The sequence below is a fragment of the Mercenaria mercenaria genome, chromosome 3, assembly GCF_021730395.1.
Source record: "Mercenaria mercenaria strain notata chromosome 3, MADL_Memer_1, whole genome shotgun sequence".
NCBI classification, from domain to species: Eukaryota; Metazoa; Mollusca; class Bivalvia; order Venerida; family Veneridae; genus Mercenaria; species Mercenaria mercenaria.
Genome location: NC_069363.1, coordinates 23396399 through 23422116, shown reverse-complemented (window position 1 = coordinate 23422116; position 25718 = coordinate 23396399). Strand labels below are relative to the sequence as shown.

At 35.8% G+C, this 25718-nt stretch overlaps 1 protein-coding gene across 1 annotated transcript in view; it reads left to right on the top strand.

The window, feature by feature from the left end:
* Positions 1-1065: 1065 nt before the first annotated feature.
* LOC123525885 (acetyl-coenzyme A synthetase, cytoplasmic-like) overlaps positions 1066-25718 on the top strand; it is a 47520-nt gene continuing 22867 nt past the window's right edge. Inside the window, exons 1-8 of the mRNA XM_053537994.1 lie at positions 1066-1409; positions 8035-8126; positions 9977-10080; positions 10472-10544; positions 13605-13680; positions 13912-14142; positions 14473-14665; positions 23082-23215. Of these exons, the coding sequence (XP_053393969.1) occupies positions 1102-1409; positions 8035-8126; positions 9977-10080; positions 10472-10544; positions 13605-13680; positions 13912-14142; positions 14473-14665; positions 23082-23215 (1211 nt within the window). The 5' untranslated portion in view covers positions 1066-1101. The remainder of the gene's footprint in view (positions 1410-8034; positions 8127-9976; positions 10081-10471; positions 10545-13604; positions 13681-13911; positions 14143-14472; positions 14666-23081; positions 23216-25718) is intronic.

The window sequence follows — 25718 nt, the reverse complement described above, 5'->3', positions numbered from 1 at the left end:
CTATCTACACATCCGTTAATTGTACACAACATGTTGCGACTTGAACATATACTACCATACATCAATGTATGACCTAACCCGTAGCCTCTAGAGCTACTCCAGATTTCAAACTGTATCCAGGATATATACCTTCATTTACTGAAAAAGTCTCCCTCAATAAAAAGAAATTCAAAAAAAAAAAATAAAAAAATTCCGACCTACCTACCCTAATTTTTTTTAGCATGTTACCGGAAACAAAGATTTTTTTAGGCCTAATCTAGGAAATTGAAGAGCAATTAACATAAAAAAACCTTTTGCACAACAAGGTATCAATATTGATCATTGCTGAAAGTTTGAATAAATTATATGAAATAATGAATGAGGAATTCAGGTTACAATCATTTCTCTATATATCATGTAGAGTGATAGCTATATTGCAAAAACGGCGTTCCATAAATGCGATAAGCCAATCGCATATCGGTAAAAAGTCACGTGAAATCACCCAGTCCCCATGTGCTATACTACTTGTTGCATTCCAATATACCTGCAGGTAATAAGGTCAGTAATTCGGTCGAAAATGTGCTTCCGTGGTGTAGTCGAAAGAAGTCCATAATAAATAGATCCTAATTTTCCCATTTTTTGCGCAAATTCGTGTAGAACGAGTGCTTTAATCACCATTTTTCACTACTAGAATACATTCTGCATGAAATGAGACGGTTTTCATGTTCATACACCCCACATGGCAAGTTTTGCAGATCGAAACCGGAAGTAGGTGTTTATTGCGCGGACGAGAGCAAATATGCGCCATTTTTAGGGTAGCAGACCACAACTGACTGGCATTTCACTAGGAACTACATAACCCCCTATTTTCTTTTCATTTTTTCGTTAATTTGTGATAGAACTTTCATGAAAAATAGGTGTAGAAAAAAGTGATGTTCTCTAAAGATACGTAAAGACGACCTGAAATTGTCGTCTTTTATATGAAACAAAGAAGGATTTGAATTACTGACCTTTAACCTATAATCTGGTTCCCTGTCCAATATTGGTTCCCTTTTTTTGAAGTTCGCAGAGGACCAGTCTATCAGCCAATGAAAATAGAAGACACAGACGCGAGATACCAAAATGGCAGAACTCCATCACGAAACGTTTCCGCCTCCGGAAAGTGTAAAAAATGAAGCTTTTATTAATAGCATGGAACAATACAAAGAAATGTATCAAAAGTCTATCGATGATCCAGAAGGTTTCTGGTCTGAAATAGCCAAAGGTTTTTATTGGGAATCCGAACCAACGGGAAAATTCCTCGATTTCAATTTTGATGTAAGAAACGGTCCAATTTACATCAAGTGGATGCAGGGTGCAAAAACAAACTTGTGCTACAATGCTGTTGATAGACACATTGATAAAGACGGTGACCGATTGGCCTTTTATTGGTAGGTAACCTATTTTATTTCAAACCGGTCGCCGGTAAAGGGAAGTAACTCTCAGACATCCCAACTTTTTCTGAATGCCAAGTGGCAGTTATTGCTTTCCAAAGTGGGAGATTGAGCTGTTCAAGTGGGAGATTTTATACCGAGGTAATAATGTTCATGATAACGAAGCTTTTAACAAATCTAATGATAATATTATCTTATTTGCTCTTATAAAATCACTAGTCTTAAAAAAATTCACTTGTCTATCAGCCCTTTTTTTGTAAATTTGGGGAAGGGTACCAGGTACCTTTTGGAGGGGAAATTTACGTTGCGAAATCATTGTTTGGGGGAATATATTTGCTGAAAAGTTGTTAAAATCAGGACTGAAAATCAAAACTAATTTCATTTTTTTTTGCATGGGGAATTTTTGGCCAAGGTGGGGAAAAAAGTATATATTTTAGATTGGGGAATAGGGCCGAATTTCGGCCCTAGAATCAGCATAAAAAAAGGCCTGTCTATATCTTATTATTCATGCATTTTTAATGTTTTGGAACAATAATACATGAAGCCTTCTGTGCAGAATTAAATAGTTATGGCACTTTAAGCACTATGTCTAAATTCAAAACACCACTGAGAATTAAACCTGCACTTTTATTTCTTTTGTTGGAAAGAAGACTCCCCAGGTGAATTTTACATGACAAACAGTACAGCTGTTAGAACTGTAAAAACAAAACGTATATAGCTAAAAGAATAAAAGTTCAAGCAATAGAAAATTTACTGTTGATTCTCATCCCTGTCAACCAGTATTTAAAACCCCTGGCTCAAATACTTTTATTGATCAAAATCCTGTTATCCAAAATTGAATGTCCTGGTATTGTTACACTTTCGTAGATTTGCCTAAATCTCCAGTTAAAAGGATGTGTTTGACAAATTGTTATGACGCAAAGACAGTTTAACAGCATTTGATGGTAAGTGATATTAAAATTTACCATGACATTTCCTCTTATCAAAATGATTTTAAGAGAAATGTTTTTTAAAACCTAGCAGGTTGACTCGGCGACCATCTACTTTCGATTTCAAAAAGTTACAGACATACAATCTTGTGCGCATCAACTCTCCTCATCCCCTTGACACAATTTAATGAAACTTCACAGAAGTGATCAGTAACAACAGTAGTTGTGCATGATGCATGTTAGGTTCTTTCAGAATTTTTTTTGCAGAGTTATGGGACTTTGTTTTTTGTTACTGAACTATATACATAGGCACAATCTTGTGCGCACCAACTCTCCTCATCCCCTTGACACAATTTAATGAAACTTCACACAAGTGTTCAGAAACAACAGTTGTTGTGCATGGTGCATGTTAGGTTCTTTCAGAATGATTTTTTTGCAGAGTTACGGGACTTTGAATTTGTATACTATACATACAGTCTGCATATGCAATCTTGTGCACTCCAACTCTCCTCATCTCCGTGACACAATTTAATGAAACTTCACACAAGTGATCAGTAACAACAGTAGTTGTGCATGATGCACGTTAGGTTCTTTCAGAAAAAAATTTGCAGAGTTATGGGACTTTGTTTTTTGAGTCGGCTAAACGATGTAATCGTTTTGACGAGTCCTTGCTATCCAGCAATTCTCTAAGTCTAAATGGACCAAATAACACAGTGAAGCGATGTAGTTCCATTAGATTTCTCAAACTTCAAACAGTTCACTGCAAGAATGAAGTTAAGTTGCGTGAATTCCCTTTGCTATGACCAATATACGATGTAATCTGTCATATTTATGACTTGTAATTGTGCAATACTCGAATGTAACTCATTAAGCATAAATGTGCATTTTATGAATTGCGCAGGCTTACAAAGCTTGCGTAACATCCAGCGAAAGACAAAAAAATAGTTCCACAGGGCTCCAGATAAGATGCGTATTAGCGTAAATTACGTATAGAAATAATGCAAATACGCATGTCTAATAATTTCTAAACGTATATAAAATTACAGAAATGCACACAATGCTTTTTTAAAAACAAAATCTGAATCGTCTGGATGCGTTAGGTAACATAGCCGATCCCGATCAGCCTTAATTCTCCCACATTGAACGTATACACGCATCGTATGATTTCTATAAACTTTGCGTGGGTTTCTACACACACACATGAATTTTGCAGTCAGTAAACGGATAAATTATCGGAAGAAGAAGCTCTTACTGGTTTGTTTAGTTACTACAGATATTAAAAATGATTTTAATTCTTATTTTTCGAGAAATAAACAAATCGGCGAAACATTAAATTGTATTTTCTTGTAGTTTTTGAAATCGAAAGTAGATCGTCTATGTTTGGCGAAACGAAATAACTTTTTTATGAAAAGATTTAAATAAGAGGTAATTTAACCGTAAACTTCAATGTCAGATGCTGCCAATTGCTGCTAAATGTCTTCGTATCATCACAATTTGTAAAATATATTGTTCAAACTGGAGAAAAGTGTAATCGTATCCGGATATAATATTTTGGGTAAATATCGAGCTGTGTTATGAAATTTTAAGAAAAAAACCTAAAAACAAACTGAAACTGGTAGACTATACTGTCAGTACATCAATCATTAGCCGACTCAGGCCATTCAGGCCTTTGATTGTTACTATACTATATACATAGACACAATCTTGTGTGCACCAACTCTCCTCATTCCCTTCACACAATTTAATGAAACTTCACACAAGTGATCAGTAACAACAGTAGTTGTGCATGGTGCACGTTAGGTTCTTTCAGAAAGAAAATTTGCAGAGTTACGGGACTTTGAATTTTGTTACTATACTATATACATACAGTCTGCATATGGAATCTTGTGCGCGCATAATCTCCTGAACCCATGCACACAGTTTAATGAAACTTAACACAAGTGATCAGTAGTAACCCTAGTTGTGCATGGTGCATAATAGGTTCTTTCAGAAAAAAAATTGCAGAGTTATGGGACTTTGTTTTTTGTTACTATACTATATACATAGACACAATCTTGTGTGCACCAACTCTCCTCATTCCCTTCACACAATTTAATGAAACTTCAAACAAGTGATCGGTAACAACAGTAGTTGTGCATGGTGCACGTTAGGTTCTTTCAGAAAGAAAATTTGCAGAGTTACGGGGCTTTGAATTTTGTTACTATACTATATACATACAGTCTGCATATGCAATCTTGTGCGCACCTTATCTCCTGAACCCTTGCACACAATTTAATGAAACTTAACACAAGTGATCAGTACCAACCCTAAGAATAGTAGAGCTATTGGACTCAGTCGTGCGTCGCCGTCCCGATTTGGTTAAGTTTTTCGGCGACGCCGTCTAAATTCGTTTTCGTTACCTATGCCACGTGACTTCAGTTTGCAAATCAAACTGCTTGATAACGCATTATAGGTAATTTATCAAAATGGAAGATTTATGCAACACTCTGCCTGATTGGACGAGAGTGTCAATTTCTTTCACTCTGTTGATTGTGCTACGCTGAGTGAAATGTAGACAAAGCGTTTATCCTAAACGACGCTGTTCACAGTTTTAAAGCTTACTTTGGCTCAGTATATTTAGCAAGAATATTGATATGTAAGTTTAATAAATATGATAAAAACCTGTTCAAATACCAACATATATCAAATTAAAGAAAGAGCTGAATACGGTCTGCGTATCACATGAATAAGGGTGTGATTAGAGTCTTTTATGTAGAGAAGTGCTTTTTAAAAGATTTTCCTTGTTACAGTTGTCGTCTGTATATGAAAAGGTTTTTTGCTTTTGTGACTTATTCAGATTGCATATTAAAATGAGTACTCGTTTGCTTTGATATATTTGTTATAAATTATTTAACTGATTTATTATATATGAATATTTTTCTTTAGTATGGTATGCAAATATTGAACTCAGTTGAAATCTGTTTCATTATATATATGCTATATAATGACTGAATCTCATTACACTGAAATGAAGGTACGCTGCATACAGTTTATCTATGTGATATGACTACGGTCAAACTTTGCTTATGAAACAGAAATATTGAAATAATTACAATTGTATGTTTTGCTTGACCTTCACTTTTTTATAGGTGTGACGTCATTGTCCATAGATTCATGAATAGCGAATATGCATTTGTTAAAGCGGGATCAGTTGGCCTATTTTAGAAATAAATAAAAATAATAAATAAAAAAATCCTTTAATTGATTTTTTCTCATGTATTCTAATCAAACTTGATTTGTAGCATCTTTATTAGGCCCGCAGCCAACTTTGTTCAGCTGGGACATTTCACCCCTTTTAGGGGCTGCTAGAGCTAAAACTTGAAATGCCTTTGACTTCATCTCAGTGTTGTAATATTTTCTGGTTCTTTGGGATCATTGATTTCAATTCATTTAGATTTGAAGATTGAATACTGCTTAAGCCGGTGCTAGGGGGCGTGGGCAGTGTTGCATTTTCCATTACTGCTCATGAACAGACTCAATCAAACCGAGTCTGCAATTTTCACTGTTTGCCTTGTTTTCGGTGCTTCCGAGGGATCTACTTTCCAGATTTTATTTATACAGCATCTCATGAACAGCTTGGTGGGTCTTTGTCATACTTGGTCTAGAGCATCATTACAAGGTCCTCTTCCAAATTTTATATAGGAACTTGGGCCCTATTAGGGACCACTATAGCTAAAAGTAGATATGCCTTTCTTCGCATTAACCACTAAAATGTAATGGATTTTTATCAAACTCGATGTGTAACAATATCGTAAGGTCTCCTGCTATTTTGTTACAAATGGGGATAGGGACCAATTTAGCTAAAAATATAAACACGTTTAATGACCTCTTCTCATGAACTGCTTCATGAATCTTCATTAAACTACTGCTGTAATTATTCGTCTAAGGATAAAAGAAACAAAATTGCAACCCTACGAAACCTTTGCGAAAAATTAAAAGAGAACCATTTAAATTGTTAAAGTGCGGTGTTTAGTTTTGCAATTTGCAAAATGTTAGATGAAAGATGAATGTTAGATGAAAAATTCATAAACTTCTTTCCTTATTACAATTCGCCGACTATCATTTTTAAAGATATTTCTTGTTGTTTGTAAGCTGGTATCTCAGAAACCACTAATGGGAATGGATTGAAACTTCACACACTTGTTCACTGTGATAAACTGACTTACATTGCACAGGTTCCATAACTCTATTTTGCTTTTTTACAAAATTATGCCGCTTTTTTGACTTAAAAACTTTGGTAAAGGTTTTGTATGTACAAATGTAAGCTGGTATCTCAGTACTTACTAATGGGAATGGATTGAAACTTCACACACTTGTTCACTGTCATGATCTGACATGCACTGTGCAGGTCTTATAACTCTACTTTGAATTTTTTAAAAATTATGCACCTTTTTCGACTTAGCCGTTTTTGGTTAAGATTTTGTATGTAAGCTTGTATCTCAGTATCCACTAATGGGAATGGATTGAAACTTCACACTCTTGTTCACTGTCATGATCTGACATGCAATGTGCAGGTCCCATAACTCTACTTTGCATTTTTTTCAAAATTATTCCCCTTTTTTGACTTAGCAGTTTTTGGTTAAGTTTTTGTATGTAAGCTGGTATCTCAGTATCCACTAATGGGAAAGGATTGAAACTCCACACACTTGTTCACTGTCATAATATGACATGCAGTGCAAAAGTTCAGTAACTCTACTTTGCATTTTTTCAAAGTGATGCCCCTTTTTCGACTTGGCAGTTTTTGGTTAAATTCTTATATATAAGCTGGTATCTCAGAACCCACTAATGGGAATGGATTGAAACTTCACACGCTTGTCCATTGTCATGAGCTGATAAGCACTGTGCAGGTGCCATAAGCCTGTTTCCAATTTTTACAAAATTATGCCTCTTTTTGGACTTTTGTATTCATTCAGTTGACAAGGCTGTTGAATAGTTGAGCATTGCTGTCCCACAACAGCTCTTGTTACTCTTGTCTGCACTCTAAGTCAAACATGTCTTATCCGATCTTCACCAAACTTTAACAAAATGTGTTTGACCATAAGTCCTTGGCCAAGTTCGATAACTAGCCAAATCGGCCCAGGCACTTCGAAATTATGGCCCTTGAATTACCCAAAATCTGCCTTTTAACTCTTCAAAGGTATATTTGTAGTGAGTAAACGATATATAAAGACTGACTTACGATTTAGATGATTAGGCAGTTGTTGGAGACATGCGCTTTTCTCAAAAGCAGCTCTAGTTAAAGTCAATTGATTTAACATTGATTTAAGTATCTTAAACAATGAACATGATGCTATAATAGCTTATATTTCTAACTAAGATATACCTTATAAATGCCAAAACTAGAAACGTTACCGAAACACCCATTGTGCAGATAAGAATACTGCTGGGCACGACCGTCATGCGAATAAGAAAAATAATCGGCATGGCACGACAGTTGTGCCGATAGACACTTCCAGTCAGGGTAATCAATATGAATACTTAAAATAATACATGTAAAGAGGAAACTTTCATTTATATATAAAAAACAGGTAATGATATTAAAACTTTGCTCTCGTTTATTCATGGATTTATAATGAAAATAATGAACACAGTAGACTGGCTGTAATATATCTCTCATTAGAAATGATGGACATGATGTTGCCTTATCTTTTCAGGGAGGGAAATGATCCAGATGATGACGGTCAAGTTACTTTCAGTGAATTGAAAGACAGAGTGTGTCAGTTTGCAAATGTCCTCAAAAGTCTAGGTAAACTTTTTTGTGGCACATATTATTAAATTTCAACAGAGGCAAACAAGAATAGTTACCTAGGTTCTGTGAAACTTTCATTTGGATCTCTATGTGTTTTAAATTCAGCTCAAGTTGAGATTTCAACAAAGCCTCATAAAACGTTATATATTTATTGTATACTTTAATTGAAGTTTTAAACACAGCTTAAGCCTTGATCAGTGAACCACTTGGGAAGCATAGATGAAAGTTTGTAATTTACTTCAATATTAAGAAAGTGCATCACTGACAATGGACTTCTTGCATAGAAGCGTTTAAAACATCTAACCTCTACAGTTCTTTAGACATATTTTGTCACTGAAAATTCAAAGAAGTCTAGATCTACGCCTCAAGATTTTTGAGACCTGCATGTTTCTTGCCACAAGCAATTGAAGCTTAAAAGATATTGTTGTATGTAAAGTTAAATAAGTGGTTTTCAGCTTGTTTTGTATTTACTGAGATTTGATAGCCTAAATTAAATCTCTTTTGCATGGCCATGCTCATCGCAAAATTCATGATTACTGAAAGCTTATTATTCAAAAATGTTCGCATTTAGTCCTGTACACTTTTAATATTTTTACAAGTAAGAAACTGTTAAGCAACTGAAATGTTACATCACAAAGTAAGTCTGGGAAGAAAACCAGGCAGTACCATACAATTACTTTTTATACACCCGGAGCGACTTATTATACGCCTGAAGGGATGTATTATGTTATACCCTGGTGTGTCTGTCCCTCTGTTAGCAATTTTGTGTCTGCTCTGTAACTCTTGAAACCCTCGAAGGATTTTGAAGAAACTTGACACAAATGTTCACCACATCGAGACGACATGCAGAGCGCATGTTCTAGATGGCTCACTCCAAGGTCAAGGTCACAGGGGTCAAAAGTCATATCACTTTGTTTCGTGTCCGCTCTGTAACTCTTGAACTGCTTGAAGGATTTTAAAAGAACTTAGCACAAATGTTCACCACATGAAGACGACATGCAGAGCGCATGTTATAGATGGCTTGCTTCAAGGTCAAGGTCACTCTTAGGGGTCAAATGTCATATGACTTTGTTTCTTATCCACTCTGTAACTCTTGAACTGCTTGAAGGATTTAAAGAAACTTGGCACAAATGTTCGCCACATCAAGACGACATGCAGAGCGCATGTTTCGGATGGCTTACTTCAAGGTCAAGGTCACACTTAGGGGTCAAAGGTCATACCTTCGGGCGTATATGGCTTCGCATTTCGGTGCTCTTGTTTAAATATTGGTATCTTTCCTTATAGATTTAGACTGGAAATAGACCATACTCTTTACATTGTCTTCTAGATAAGTTTTGCTTTGTTCATTTCATGATTTTTTTTTTTTTTTTTTTATTGCTTAGTCATTAAGCCATTGATAGTTCTATAGACCTAGTAACAAATGTTATATTTGATGAATTATGCAGATAAATACCAAGGTAACTGCTAAGAAAAGCTATCAGACAGTGTTGTCAATTTCAAATTTTAAGAATTCATATACTTTGAGAGAAAACATATTTTGAAAATACTGAAAAGAATGTCCATGTGTCATGCAGGGCCTCAACATTGACTACTGTGTATATCCATGAGCACAGGAGAAAAGCTTTATGAGCTGTAAGGATGCAAGTATGTTTTTGAATGATTAGCATTGTGATCAAATCATGAGGTGACAAATGTCAGAAATGCTTGTATTGGATACAGATGAAAACGAACTAATGTGAACATAAAAACACATGGGTTACGATGGGTAATGAATGGAAAGTAAGGGAATTGTTCAGTATTTGAGTTTTCAACAATTACAAGTAAAATTGTTGCTATGACTGTTTCAGGTGTTGTGAAAGGTGACAGAGTGGCTATTTATATGCCCATGATAGTTGATATAACTGTTGCAATGTTAGCTTGTGCCAGACTTGGTATCATTCACTCTATTGTGGTAAGTCTTAATTATGTCTCCCACCACACAGTGGTGTGGGAGACATATTGATTTACTCCTGTCTGTGTGTGCATCTGTCACAGAGCTTGTCCGCACTCTAAGTTAAACATTTCTCATCCGATCTTCACCAAACTTGAACAAAATATGTTTGCAAATAAGTCCTCTGATAATATTTCATAAAAAAATTGCACAAAAAATATTGAGTTACATTTATAACTGAAATGCTTTATTTCTGTTTTAAAAGTGCAATAGTTTTAATTTCTGAATTCATTGAGTTTCAGTATGTTCCTGTTAATCTGCCTGTAATGCTGTATATTTACCCATCTTTTCTCAGTCTCAGAGACTTGTATTGTATATTATGAATTAAAAATTTTCTGTTTTTGTATTGTAGTTTGGTGGATTTTCAGCAGAATCTTTAGCAGATCGTATTTTAGATGCCAAGTGTTCAGTTGTAATTACATCAGGTATTCTCTACTTCCAGACTTTGTGTTTATCTGTAACATCGTTTGTGGATATTCTGTAATGTTCCATGTGGTTATTCTGTAATGCTTCCGTGTGGTTACTCTGTAATGTTCCGTGTGGTTATTCTGTAATGTTTCCTGTAATGTTCCATGTGGTTATTCTGTAATGTTCCATGTGGTTATTCTGTAATGTTCCATGTGGTAATTCTGTAATGTTCCATGTGGTTATTCTTTAATGTTCCATGTGGTTATTCTGTAATGTTGTGTGTGATTGTTCTGTAACCTTGCGTGTGGTTATTCAGTAATTTTGTGGTTGCATGATTTACAGTGATCATCAGTGAGTAGAATATGATCATAATTTAGCTGATTAAATTTCTACAGAGGTGATTGTTGAAATTTTAATGAAGAATGACTTTGATGATCTTTTATTGTGGCTTTTGTAAAGAGAAATAAAGGGTTAAAATTCTCACAGTTTTCCTACTTTCAGTTCTGTATTCTTTTTAGCTCACCTGAACACATGGTGATTTTTTATGATCATCGGATGTCCGTTGTCTGTCTTTTATCCACAGTATTTGTAAAGAACATCTCATAAACCACTTAGCCCGCCCACTTAGCTCAGTAGGGAGAGCGTTGGTCTACGGATTGCAGGGTTGCGAGTTGGATCGCTGGGCGGGGCTTATGTTCTCCGTGACTATTTGATAAAAGACATTGTGTCTGAAATCATTCGTCCTCCACCTCTGATAATTCATGTGGGGAACTTGGCAGTTACTTGCGGAGAACAGGTTTGTACTGGTACAGAGTCCAGGAACACTGGTTAGGTTAACTGCCCGCCGTTACATAACTGAAATACTGTTGAAAAACAGCGTTAAACCCAAAACAAACAAATCATAAGACACTAAGCCAGACTTCACAGGAATGGGTGATTTCGTGATTTTATCCCCTTTCAGATTCCTTTATATCTAGGTCATCCGTGCAGAATTATGGCAACCAGCAGGAAAATCATCAAAGATCTTCATCGAAAACTGGCCCAATTTTAGAATGATTTCACAAAAAATTTCTTTGGGTGACACCCCAAACCAAAGATGATATGCAAGCCTGTTTAGTCTTGCATTGTCAACAAGTATCATAAGCATATAGTGACAGAAGTGGGGACACCCAGCCCTTTTTTTATGGTTTTGGGGAAGGGTGGCAGGTCCTTTCAGAAGGGGAAATTTGCATGGTAAAATACCAAATTGGGGAATTTTTTCTATATATAAAAAAACCCCCAAAAAACACAGATTGAGTAAGATCAAGGCCTCCCCTGGCTCTTTCACACTTTTAGCCATGACTTAAGCCAATTGCAAAATCTTGGGACCATTTCATACCCTAAAGTGCCAGAATTAGAAGCCATTATTTTTTTTAAAATCTCTATTTCATTTTATACTTTAACCAAGCAATTTGCCCGTGAACCATTTCATCCTAATATCACATTGAATCAAAAATTGTTTTTAATCTTCTCATTAAAATGTTTAGACCATTTTTCAAGAACACTTTCCAAAGCTAAAGTAATTGCTGAATGTATGAAATTATTCCTTTAATAGTTTGCAATTTTTGAATTATCTCCCTTTAATGGGCATTTTTCACTATTTAGATGTTTATAAAGCATTAATATTTAGTTCTTTATTTTTGACCTTTGTATTTCAAACTTAATATAAGGTCATTTATCAAAAATAGAGTTGTCCTTTTTTATTTTATGACTTTTAAAAAGCTTTTTAAATGCTTTTAATTGCATTATATATAAATTTCAATTTACGATCTATTTCATACATATTACTGTATAGCGAAAATACCAACGAAAGGTATGATTAGCACTTTGTTTTGAAGCTCTTGGGAAGTGCTTTGAAAAATCCATCCCCATGTATCAATGCTTTACATTGAGCACGTGAAAGAACCAAACGAACTGCTTTAGTTCATTTATATCTCAAACTTGCTTCACTGAAATTTAACGAACGTGGGCGGACTGAAATGTTTACGCGTAGACTGAAATGAACTGCTTTAGTTCATTTGTATCTCAAACTTTCTTCACTGAAATGTAACGAACGCGAGCAGAATTGGGCGGACCGAAATGTTTACGCATAGACTGAAATGAACGCGACTGAAATCATTTCACGATCGCGCAAATTGTTTGTGAGTAGTTCGACTAAACAATATTTCCAGATTTATTTGTTCATTACTTCCGCAAATCGGCTTGTTATTAGATAAATATATCCGCGAATCAGATTGTTGTAGATAAATATATCCGCGAATCAGAAATTCTGGAAAGGGAAATTCCCGATGACCGACGCTAACGGTAATATCTGAGATGTTCCGATTGCGGCGTTTCTTGAAGCGGTGTTTAGAACGCATATACATTCAGACCTATTAATGCATCGGTGACGGAAATTTTCGCTGATAAAAACTACTTGCATTTGGGGAATTTTTTTTGTGCAGTTGGGGATAAAAGTATATTATTTTGCCTGGGGAATGGGGCCGAATTTCGGCCCCAAAATCAGCGTAAAAAAGGGCTGACACCAGTGTCCTATTGACACACAACTGTTGTTCCTGTATCTGTATAGGGCAGATTTAAAAAATCTCTTGTCAGAACTGCAGGTCTAATTTCAAAGTGATTTTACAGTTTTACTTCTTGTATCCCTCTATCAAAATAGTTTAAAAGACAGCTGTGAAATTTAGGTGAGCCATCTAGGGCTATCTTGGCCCTCCTTTTTATAACCTGAATGTAAGGTTTTACAAAGCATTTTGATTAACAAACAATATATTTTAATGAATTTTGTGTGTCAGTGAATGCATAGATCTATTCAATACTTTGAAAGTGTTGTAGTTTTCATACTGGGCGGAATTTTCACTGATTCTGTTGGGGACACAGCTTCTTGTTTGTACTCTTGGTTAATGTTATGACTTTACAGAATGCTTTGTAGTTTCTTAGCCTTAGAGAGTAATTGAAAATCTTGTAATTCCTTTAGATTAAATAAATGTTTTAAAAACAATACTAGAGGGAGTGTTTTAAAAAACAAGTTACCATTGTAGATGGTGTATGGAGAGGAACCAAATTACTTAACCTGAAAGATATTGTTGACAAAGCAGTTGAAAAATGTGAACATGTGTAAGTTTTAAAATATTGATATGACATTGATGTATATAAACTCACACTGCAATATTCAAATGTAAAATATGTTGAAGCAAGGAGGCTTGGCTTGTTTAGTTATTAGTACTTTATATGAGAATGTTAAAGTTCAGAATTAGATATTCCAAAGATAATCATTAGTATGTATAGAATGCTTTGTTTATCAATGCATTATGTATGAAGTTTAGACAGGGAATATCTGTTTCACAGAGGTCACATTGTGGAGCATGTGATTGTGAGCCGACATCTGTTACCAGAGGAAATTGTTGTAGGCGAAGGTGACGAAGAGAGACAACCTGCTGTGAGGCCATGTCGCCATCTAAATATAAAGTGGAATGCCCCTCGTGACAAATGGTGGCATGAACTGATTGAAGGAGCTTCAACGGACTGTCCTTGTGTATGGCTTGATGCAGAAGATCCCCTGTTTATGTTATATACAAGGTATGTATTTGTTTTTAGTGAAAACTTTGTACTGGATTGGAATTAGGTCTTTAATAATGTATTATAGAAATCACTTTTCAACAAATACTGATCTAAATTGCTTTAAAATTATAAGCTATGTGAGAATCTATATTGTATGCAGCAAAAAAAGAAAAAAAAAGGCAGTGTCATTTTATTTTTCCATACACAAAAACACACATGTCATACTTAAGATCAATTCAGTTTGATATTTTAAAGTTAATCAGCTTCACATTATTATGACTTGCACTTCAGAATAAACTGAATTGATACAGTACAAGCTGTAAATGAATATTGATGTTTGTTTTACAGTGGGTCAACAGGTAAACCAAAAGGTGTAGTGCACACACAGGCAGGCTACATGCTGTATTCAGCTACTACATTCAAGTATGACTTTGACTATCACCCGGATGATATATTCTGGTGCACAGCTGACGTGGGTTGGATCACTGGTCATACATATGTTACTTATGGTCCACTCTTAAATAAAGCAACTTCAGTTATTGTAAGTTTTTTTTTTTTTTGGAATTGAGTGTTAACTGCAATCTAACTTTATTTGCTTGAATGGTTCCATGAAATTTTAATTTAGATATCATTCTGCTTGCAGGTAGAACATTATGTCTGATATAGATTTTGCAGGACTGGACAGTGATATGCTTCTTTGTCACTTATGCATGCTTTTACATGCAGCAGCATATTTTGGTTTATTTCCAGTAAAGGATTTACATGTCTTCAGGGATATAAATTAACACTCAGACCCTGTTAGCCAACTGGGCTCATTACAGGCAAATTCTAGGGGCCCAGCCTAAAAGTTAGGGGCCCAGCTATTATTAGCGGGAAAATATACTAACAGCAGTTTAGATCGACATAATTAATGATAAGTCTTGTAATTTGCTTCCTGCCAAAATACATCAATTTCTTAAATATAATTACAGAACACTCATCAAACTCACACATTCGGACACAGACTCTCAAACACAGACGCACTTAAAGTTTGAATGATTTTTGCAGCACTAGAGGATTTGGGTTGTTTATGGGCATTTTGATAGAGGCTGCACGCTTATGGACACCTGAATTGTAGTATTTTGTTACATTGTCGTGTTACAGGTCACTCACAATTATGAAATTATTACTTGTACAAAAAGTACACACCATGTTGCGGTCGGTGTTCTATGCAGCCGCGGTCTGTTAACAGCCCATTTTTCATTAAAAGTCCTCATTGGCCTTTAGGTCTTTAAATAATCCTGATAATATTTCCTTTTGCCCCCACGACCGGCCGTTCTAAGCTCTTTAACAACCTTCAATAAACCTCTACTTTCTAGTGCTGTATTTCTATGGGCGCAGCCATTGTTAGTGTCGGAGTAAATGATCCGCCTATTCCGATTGGTCGTAGTATATATCGGTAATTTTGATTGGTCGATTTAAGTGACGTAGTGCATATTAATAAGACAGTCTCGGAAAAACCCAGAATATTAAAATTAATAGGCGAATCCAAAGCCATTCGCCGGCTGGGCGACTATTTTGGAAAATTGACTCGACCAGCTTCAAATCTGGTCGCACTGGGCGACTGGGCGAGTGTTAATTTATATCCCTGGTCTTAATCTGGATAATCTTTATTAGCTCAGTGCTAAGTTGAAGACTTTGAAATGGGTTCTAAGGTTTTGAAATGTTGCTAATTGATACAGAATAGATTGTCATGCTTTAAAACTTTATTTTAATTTCTCTTTGCAAGCAATGTTGAAGTAACTTAATCTAACCACTTATTACATTGACAGCTAAAATGGGTTTGTGGTTGAACTGCTCTGCTCTCCATTAAACATTGCTGAAAAGTTTTGGCAGGTAAAATACCAGAAAAAAGAGGTTGGTTGTTCTCCCATTTGTCGATTGCTAGACCATTTAGTTTCCCATCAATAACTGTATAACACTTAGCCTTCATATGAGCCGTGCCATGAGAAAACCAACATAGTGGGTTTGCGACCAGCATGGATCCAGACCAGCCTGCGCATCCGCGCAGTCTGGTCAGGCTCCATGCTGTTCGCTAACAGTTTCTCCAATTCCAATAGGCTTTAAAAGCGAACAGCATGGAGCCTGACCAGACTGCGCGGATGCGCAGGCTGGTCTGGATCCATGCTGGTCGCACACCCACTATGTTGGTTTTCCCATGGCACGGCTCATATTATATTGTTTGCCTGTTACCAGTAGATGACCATTAAGGTCAAGGTTACAGTGACCTTGAGACTGAAAACTGTTTCTGATTAAAAATCTCTTGGTTCTTCAGCCACAAAATTTCATGTTGATTTGATAATTATGCTTCCCTTCCTACCGTTCAAAGAAGAGGGGGCACATTTATTAGCTCGACTATTCGAAGAATAGTCTAGCTATTCTACTCACCCTGGCGTCGGCGTCGGCGTCGGCGTCACACCTTGGTTAAGTTTTTGCATGCAAGTACATACAGCCATCTATTAAAGGCATATAGCTTTGAAACTTATTTTTTCTTTTTCTAGGTCAATTACCAACCTCTCTGGGTCAAGTCCCATATCTCTGACATGTATTTTGAGCAAATTATGCCCCCTTTTGGACTTAGAAAATTTTGGTTAAAGTTTTACATGCAAGTTACTATCTCCAAAACTAATGCAGATATTGATTTGAAACTTCACATGTGTCTTCGGGGTTATAAAACTAGTTGATAGCAGCAAGTCCCATAACTCTGACCTTCATTTTAGCCAAATTATGCCCCCTTTTGGACTTAGAAAATTCTGGTTAAAGTTTTGCGTGCAAGTACATACAGCTATTTCTAAAAGGCATATAGATTTGAAACTTATTTTTTCTTTTTCTAGATCAATTACCAACCTCACCGGGTCAAGTTCCATAACTCTGACATGTTTTTTGAGCAAATTATGCCCCCTTTTAGACTTAGAAAATTTTGGTTAAAGTTTTATATGCAAGTTATTATCTCTGAAACTAATGCAGATATTGATTTGAAACTTCGCATGTGTCTTCGGGGTTATAAAACTAGTTGATAGCAGCAAGTCCCATAACTCTGACCTTCATTTTGGCCAAATTATGCCCCCTTTTGGACTTAGCAAATTCTGGTTAAAGTTTTGCGTGCAAGTACATACAGCTATTACTAAAAGGCATATAGATTTGAAACTTATTTTTTCTTTTTCTAGATCAATTACTAACCTCACTGTAGCAAGTCCCATAACTCTGACCTTCATTTTGGCCAAATTATGTCCCCTTTTGGACTTAGCAAATTCTGGTTAAAGTTTTGCGTGCAAGTACATACAGCTATTTCTAAAAGGCATATAGATTTGAAACTTATTTTTTCTTTTTCTAGATCAATTACCAACCTCACTGGGTCAAGACCCATAACTCTGACATGTATTTTGAGCAAATTATGCCCCCTTTTGGACTTTGAAAATTCTGGTTAAAGTTTTACATGCAAGTTTCTATCTCCAAAACTAATGCAGATATTGAATTGAAACTTCACATGTGTCTTAGGGGTTATAAAACTAGTTGATAGCAGCAAGTCCCATAACTGATATGCATTTTGGTCAAATTATTCCCCCTTTTGAACTTAAAACTCTTTTGATATTTAACCTTTTTAGGTAATATTTTCCTGCCTCTGGGACAATATTTCGAATAGTCGAGCTTGGCTGTCTTACGGACAGCTCTTGTTCATGTCATTCTGCTAGTCAGTAGATACTTTATTGCTGATCAGTTAACTAGAGACTTCTTTAGATGATCGCATGTGATCAATACTAAAAATGGTTTCTGGTCAATAACTGGAGCTAAGACCATCAAATTTTATATAATGTTTGTCTGTGGTAAGTAGTTACAATCCTTAACCCCACTCTTTAAGGGGAGAGTCAGGAGGTCAATAGTCTTATGTCACAGTTACCATACTAAAAGAGGATAGCTGTAGATTTTTTGGGCCTGTGGTCATCAAACTTTGTAGCAGTACTTTAGTAGACATCCATTCTACTATAGGGGTGCGTACCAGTTCTCGATATGTATCGAATACCGGTATTCAGGGTTCGATTGCTACAGCGTATCGAACGTTCCTGTATCGATCAAAATATTGATCAAAAACAAATTAACTACATGGTAAATGGCCTCAGTAATAGTTCTCCTCCAGTAAGTATAGTTTGTTTACTCCAGAAATGCTTTTTAGCTCACCTGTCACAAAGTGACAAGGTGAGCTTTTGTGATCGCGCGGTGTCCGTCGTCCGTCGTCGTCCGTGTGTGCGTCCGTCCGTAAACATTTGCTTGTGACCACTCTAGAGGTCACATTTTTCATGGGATCTTTATGAAAGTTGGTCAGAATGTTCATCTTGATGATATCTAGGTCAAGTTCGAAACTGGGTCACATGCCATTAAAAACTAGGTCAGTAGGTCTAAAAATAGAAAAACCTTGTGACCTCTCTAGAGGCCATATATTTCACAAGATCTTCATGAAAATTGGTCAGAATGTTCACCTTGATGATATCTAGGTCAAGTTCGAAACTGGGTCACATGCCATCAAAAACTAGGTCAATAGGTCTAAAAATAGAAAAACCTTGTGACCTCTCTAGAGGCCATATATTTCACAAGATCTTCATGAAAATTGGTCAGAACGTTCATCTTGATGATATCTAGGTCAAGTTCGAAACTGGGTCATGTGCCTTCAAAAACTAGGTCAGTAGGTCAAATAATAGAAAAACATTGTGACCTCTCTAAAGGCCACATTTTTCGTGGGATCTGTATGAAAGTTGGTCTGAATGTTCACCTTGATGATATCTAGGTCAAGTTTGAAACTGGGTCACGTGCCATCAAAAACTAGGTCAGTAGGTCTAAAAATAGAAAAACCTTGTGACCTCTCTAGAGGCCATATATTTCAAGAGATCTTCATGAAAATTGGTCAGAATGTTCACCTTGATGATATCTAGGTCAAATTCGAAAATGGATCACGTGCCATCAAAAACTAGGTCAGTAGGTCAAATTATAGAAAAACCTTGTGACCTCTCTAGAGGCCATATTTTTCATGGGATCTGTATGAAAGTTGGTCTGAATGTTCATCTTGATGATATCTAGGTCAAGTTTCGAAAGTGGGTCACATGCCATCAAAAACTAGGTCAGTAGGTCAAATAATAGAAAAACCTTGTGACCTCTCTAAAGGCGATATTTTTCATGGGATCTGTATGATGGTTGGTCTGAATGTTCATCTTGATGATATCTAGGTCAAGTTCGAAACAGGGTCATGTGCGGTCAAAAACTAGGTCAGTAGGTCTAAAAATAGAAAAACCTTGTGACCTCTCTAGAGGCCATACTTATGAATGGATCTCCATAAAAATTGGTCAGAATGTTCACCTTGATGATATGTAAGTCAAGTTTGAAACTGGGTCACGTGCCTTAAAAAACTAGGTCAGTAGGTCAAATAATAAAAAAACCTTGTGACCTCTCTAGAGGCCATACTTTTCATGGGATCTGTATGAAAGTTGGTCTGAATGTTCATCTTGATGATATCTAGGTCAAGTTTGAAACTGGGTCAACTGCGGTCAAAAACTAGGCCAGTAGGTATAAAAATAGAAAAACCTTGTGACCTCTCTAGAGGCCATATTTTTCATGAGATCTTCATGAAAATTAGTGAGAATGTTCACTTTGATGATATCTAGGTAAAATTCAAAACAGGGTCACGTATCTTCAAAAACAAGGTCAATAGGTCAAATAATAGAATAACCTTGTGACCTCTCTAGAGACCATATTTTTCAATGGATCTTCTTGAAAATTGGTCAGAATTTTTATCTTGATAATATCTAGGTCAAGTTCAAAACTGGGTCACATGAGCTCAAAAACTAGGTCACTATGTCAAATAATAGAAAAAACGACGTCATACTCAAAACTGGGTTATGTGGGAAGAGGTGAGCGATTCAGGACCATCATGGTCCTCTTGTTTACAATGTCACACCTGCCAGCCAATCAAGTGTTCAAGCCCAATCTGATAACCTCAGCCGTTATGCTAGGCAATAGACACCTGACATAATAAGGCGCCATACTGGACTACTTTACGCTACCTTGAACAGAACGGTAATTTTTGCGGTGATGATTTTTTCGTCTGCAAATTCTAAGCGTATTATACAAATTAAGAATAAATCTCTATCATAAGCATGCTGCCACCATAGTAAAGTCTGGTTGTACTTTGATAAAACTATTGGAGGTGCAGGCTGCAGTGAGTTTTCTCCACTTCTGGAGATATGCTGTCTGCAGAAAGGTCGATGCAAATGCATTAGACTGCATGATTTTCCTAATAAAATACATCCAAGTCATGTGAATTTGTCGCAGAATAGACCCACCTTTAAAGTTATTAATCAATACTAGTAATAAAGTTCATGTTGCACTACTATATGGTCTTGTACTCTGTTATTATTTCGTTAGAAAATATCATATGATATATCGAATATCGATCATTTTGTATCGATACATTACAAATATCGTATCTATCATTTTGACCAATATGCACCCCTACTCTACTAGAGGCTTTTTTGTACAGAAAATAACAGAACTTAATGGATTTCGTTCAAATTTCTGTAAACAATAAGGTACTATTACCTGAGGGGAAAATATAATTATCATGGTGTTTAAAAGTTTTAGAAGTGTTCATCATGATCATTTTAATATATAATGGAAAGAAAGATAAACCCACCCTTAAAAATATGCATGATCACACTCTAATCTAGTTAGTAGCCTAGCAATCTATTTTCATAAACATTGATTTGCAGTTTTTGAAATCATTTAGTTTACCGTGTGAAAATTATTATGAAAATATCAATAAATTTATTTTCAACTAGTTATACATAAAAGTGCCTATTGTTTAAGTTGTTATTATAATAATTGCTTTCAGCAATGATCCGATGGTTTTTGATAAACAATTATTGTCCAAAGTAATATGTAACATGTATCACATTACGGATATTACCGACACATTTCATTCAATGGAGGTTTGTCATAACATTTTAAGTAAATTATATCAAGTAAATTAAAACCTCATAAGAGACATAAAAAGACAATAAATTAACATCTTTTAAATAATAAATGACTAAAGTATATTACTACCTGTTGTATTTATTTATAGATTATCTGAATAACTGTTCAATGATTTTGAGATTTTGTCACAATATTGCTGATTATTGTGTACTTTCAAATGCAGAGTCAAGAATTAGCACCTACATGACATTGCGCTGAAATTAGACTCCCACTAATAAATCTATGTTTACAGTAGCCAAGACCATTTTAAAGATTTTCTTGCCTTAAGTAAATGACACATAAACAACAAGTAAACACCAGAAGTGTAGGGGTCAGATATCTTTTAAGACATATTTTTCTGAAAGATTTTTTGTCTTGACATGAGTACACTACTGTGAAATCATTTAAATTCATGGGCATAAAATTTTGTGGTTTGCCGAAAAAAAGCAATTTCGTGGGGTCATAAATTAGTCAATTTCAGTTTGCATGTCAAAAAAAAGAATACGGGATTGTAAATTTGTGGATTTCAATTCTTGGTTAAAAATACGGTATAATATTTGGCAACTGTGTTGCTAACTTGTTGACACATGTAAGAAAACGATTTCTGTCTGATCTAAACAACAGAAGATGTGGTGCTATGGTAATTAGCCTACCCGTCTTCTCAATTAACAGGTGTTGTGTCAATTATATTTTATTATCTGCTACGCAGCTTCTTGTTTGATGAAATTAAATGTGCGTAAAACACTGTCTTTATGAATTTAAAGATGTGAAAAATGTCGACCTTTTGTGTGTGACGATGCTACCTTAAATTGAAATTAGCGCCTATTAAGCATTTTGTTTGCAGCATTGTAATTAGTACTACTATAGCCAAATGAATTTATAGTATATATAATATGTCAGGCTACCGATGTTCACTTCTAGTTTGGTTTCCCTGACTGCTCATAGTCATGTAACTGTATTGAATTAATTATGTTGCTAGACTTTCATGCGAATGTTTTTTTGCAAAATGAATGTGCTGCTGCATTTATAATTACAAGCTGCTGAACTTGTGCATGTGTTATTTCCTGCCGAGAAACGAGTAATGTGAATTGGGAAATAATGCACTGGACGCAAATCTAGAAATTAATTTTAATTTACAACATTTAGTAGTCCCAAAGTACTAGTAGTTTATTACATGTCAGTAAAAATAAAGGCTAGTGTATAAACATTTCAGAGTGGGGCCGAATAAATGCAAATAACAGCCGCAGCATAGTGCGGTCTGTCACGTAATACTACGTTAAACTACTATATTTAGTATCTACTTTTACTTTGACGAGGATGTCGTAAACAAATCATGGGTAAATGTCTGAATGAAATAGTCAGTTTTGTTCCGACACATACCTATGTTTATCGTTGATGGAGCCTCCATAAACTACATGAAAGCTGCAGGTCAGTACTACCGCATGCACACAACTACAGATCAAATTGGACGGCTGTGGTGTCTTTTTTTGGCGGCATTGAGTAGAGTCTACAATTTACATTATCTTGGGCACAATTGGTTTGTTGGGACTTAATTTCGTGGTTGGGCTGAACCATGAAATCCACGAAAACTAATCCCCCACAAATGATAATGATTTCATGGTATGTAAAGAGCTATGAGTATGACCCCTTTTGTTTAAGGTTAAAGTCACAGAGGCTTTTGGGCTTACATGATAATGATTTACTATCAGTGATTGGAGAACACGTGGAACTTTTTGAAAAATCAAAATTATATCTTTTGATCAGTACATGACTCCTACTGTTTTGGTTAAGTCATAGGCCAGGGTCACTTCATAGTTAAGTGAAAATTACATAGCCAGGCTTCAAAGACAATCATTGAAAAGGGACTTAAAAGATATGTTTTGCAAATAGCTTTCATTTTACTTTCTACTTTATTTCAGTTTGAGGGTGTACCAACATACCCAGATCCCGGCAGATTTTGGCAGATAGTAGATAAATACAAGGTGTCAAAATTCTACACAGCACCTACAGCAATCAGATCATTGATGGGCTTTGGTGATGAACATGTTACAAAGTAATTTTTATTCTGTACTTATTGAACAATTCTGTTGACTTAGTAAGTATTTGTAGACCATATCAAAGAAGAGTCACGTGGTCTGTTCCAGGTAAACAGATAAACTGCAGCTTAACTCTAGGCAGTATTTACAGTAGCAATACACTGGCTAGTAGGAGAGTGGTGTTGATAATTAGCTGTTAAACCTTAGATAAATCCCTGATAAGCCCATAATAAATAAACAATTATCATCATCAAACAATTTACAAAATATATATTCTGCATTCATTCACATGTTTACTGCATTTCTCACAATTTCTAGAGCTTCCAGTCTATTAAAACAGAAACTTCAAGTTCTGTGGAATGGACTAAAAAGCTGTCTGGGAAACCAAAGTTATTTTCTATTATTCAAAGTGCTGATTTCATAAAGGAAAATGGTAAAAAGAGGTCATTTGATGAAGGATATAATTTCTTTGTTGAAAGTTACACTCATGACGCATTTGTTTGTAAGACAATTAACAAGTTCCATATCAAAGCAAAATGTTAGAGAAGCCAAAGGAAGAATGAAAAGCCACATGAATCTACAGAAATAAATTTAGCACAATTTTAAGTTAATGTTTTCTTTTTCCCAAAAATGGTGGTATATTCAGGCAAGTCCAATAAGTACTGAAAAATCTTCTTTTTTGAAGAATTTGCTGCAAATTCTTGTTGATTTGTTTTATAACAAAGTCGTCCCTTGATGTTTCTCCTGCACAACGTATTCTTTCCTTCCACACCTATTTAAATATGTTAACATTATCAACTTTTATTGTTATCTGGTATCTACATGTAATACTTTTAAGAAAGTGCAACATAACTATACATGATACAATTTGATAAATCTATATGTTATGCTGTGAAAAAATGTTGCTAGAAGTTAGTGTAAAGATGTATTACTAGTATATTTCATTAAGTTTTGACTGTAAATAAAGATAAAACATACATTTTGCTGTTTTAAATCATTTGGAAATTGATGCATGGATACATTTTCTTCCTAACCAGAGCCTTTACAACAATAAATCAACATAATTATTAGTCTCCTGCAGATGTGTAATTTATATAGAATGTAACTGTACTGAGAGCTCAGCTGATAAGCAGCTTGTAGTGTTTACTTTGATATGATCACGTGACTCTCTACGCTGATATCGTCTATAGTTCATGCTTACTTGAATACAAATGTGTCTTCTTTTGCTTGATTTTTTTTGCCAGTCCCAACAGAAATACTGATTATGTCTTCCTCTCCCACCCTCCTGATATATAGGAGATATATAGATTATTGAATTGTTTATCCATCTATCGGTCTGTCACAAAAAAACTATGATTAGACTTCTCCTGTGAAGCTACTTGAATGTTTGATTTCAACCAAAATTTTCAAACCAGCATCAAAGCTAATTTTGCATCTTAACATTATTTTTATGCCCCCGAAGGGAGGCTTATAGTTTTTGAACTGTCGGTCTGTCCGCATTTTTCGTGTCCGGTCCATATCTTTGTCATCGATGGATGGATTTTCAAATAACTTGGCATGAATGTGTACCACAGTAAGACGACGTGTCGCGCGCAAGACCTAGGTCTGTAGCTCAAAGGTCAAGGTCACACTTAGACATTAAAGGTAAGTGCATTGATGGGCGTGTCCGGTCCATATCTTTGTCATCGATGGATGGATTTTCAAATAACTTGGCATGAATGTGTACCACAGTAAGACGATGTGTCGTGCGCAAGACCCAGGTCCGTAGCTCAAAGGTCAAGGTCACACTTAGACATTAAGTGATAGTGCATTGATGGGCGTGTCCGGTCCATATCTTTGTCATCGATGGATGGATTTTTAAATAACTTGGCATGGATGTGTACCACAGTAAGACGACGTGTCGCGTGCAAGACCCAGGTCCGTAGCTCAAAGGTCAAGGTCACACTTAGACATTAAGGGATAGTGCATTGATGGGCGTGTCCGGTCCATATCTTTGTCATCGATGGATGGATTTTCAAATAACTTGGCATGAATGTGTACCACAGTAAGACAACGTGTCGCGCGCAAGACCCAGGTCCGTACCTCAAAGGTCAAGGTCACACTTAGACATTAAGGGATAGTGCATTGATGGGCGTGTCCGGTTCATATCTTTGTCATTGATGGATGGATTTTCAAATAACTTGGCATGAATGTGTACCACAGTAAGACGACGTGTCATGCGCAAGACCCAGGTCCGTAGCTCAAAGGTCAAGGTCGCACTTAGACGTTAGAGGTCATATTTCATGATAGTGCATTGATGGGCGTGTCCGGTCCATATCTTTGTCATTCATGCATGGATTTTAAAATAACTACGCATTAATGTGTGACACAGTAAGACGACGTGTCGCGCGCAAGACCCAGCTCCATAGGTCAAATGTCCTAAACTTTAACATCGGCCATAACTATTCATTTAAAAGTGCCATCGGGGGCATGTGTCATCCTATGGAGACAGCTCTTGTTGGATTGTGTTCTTATATGCCC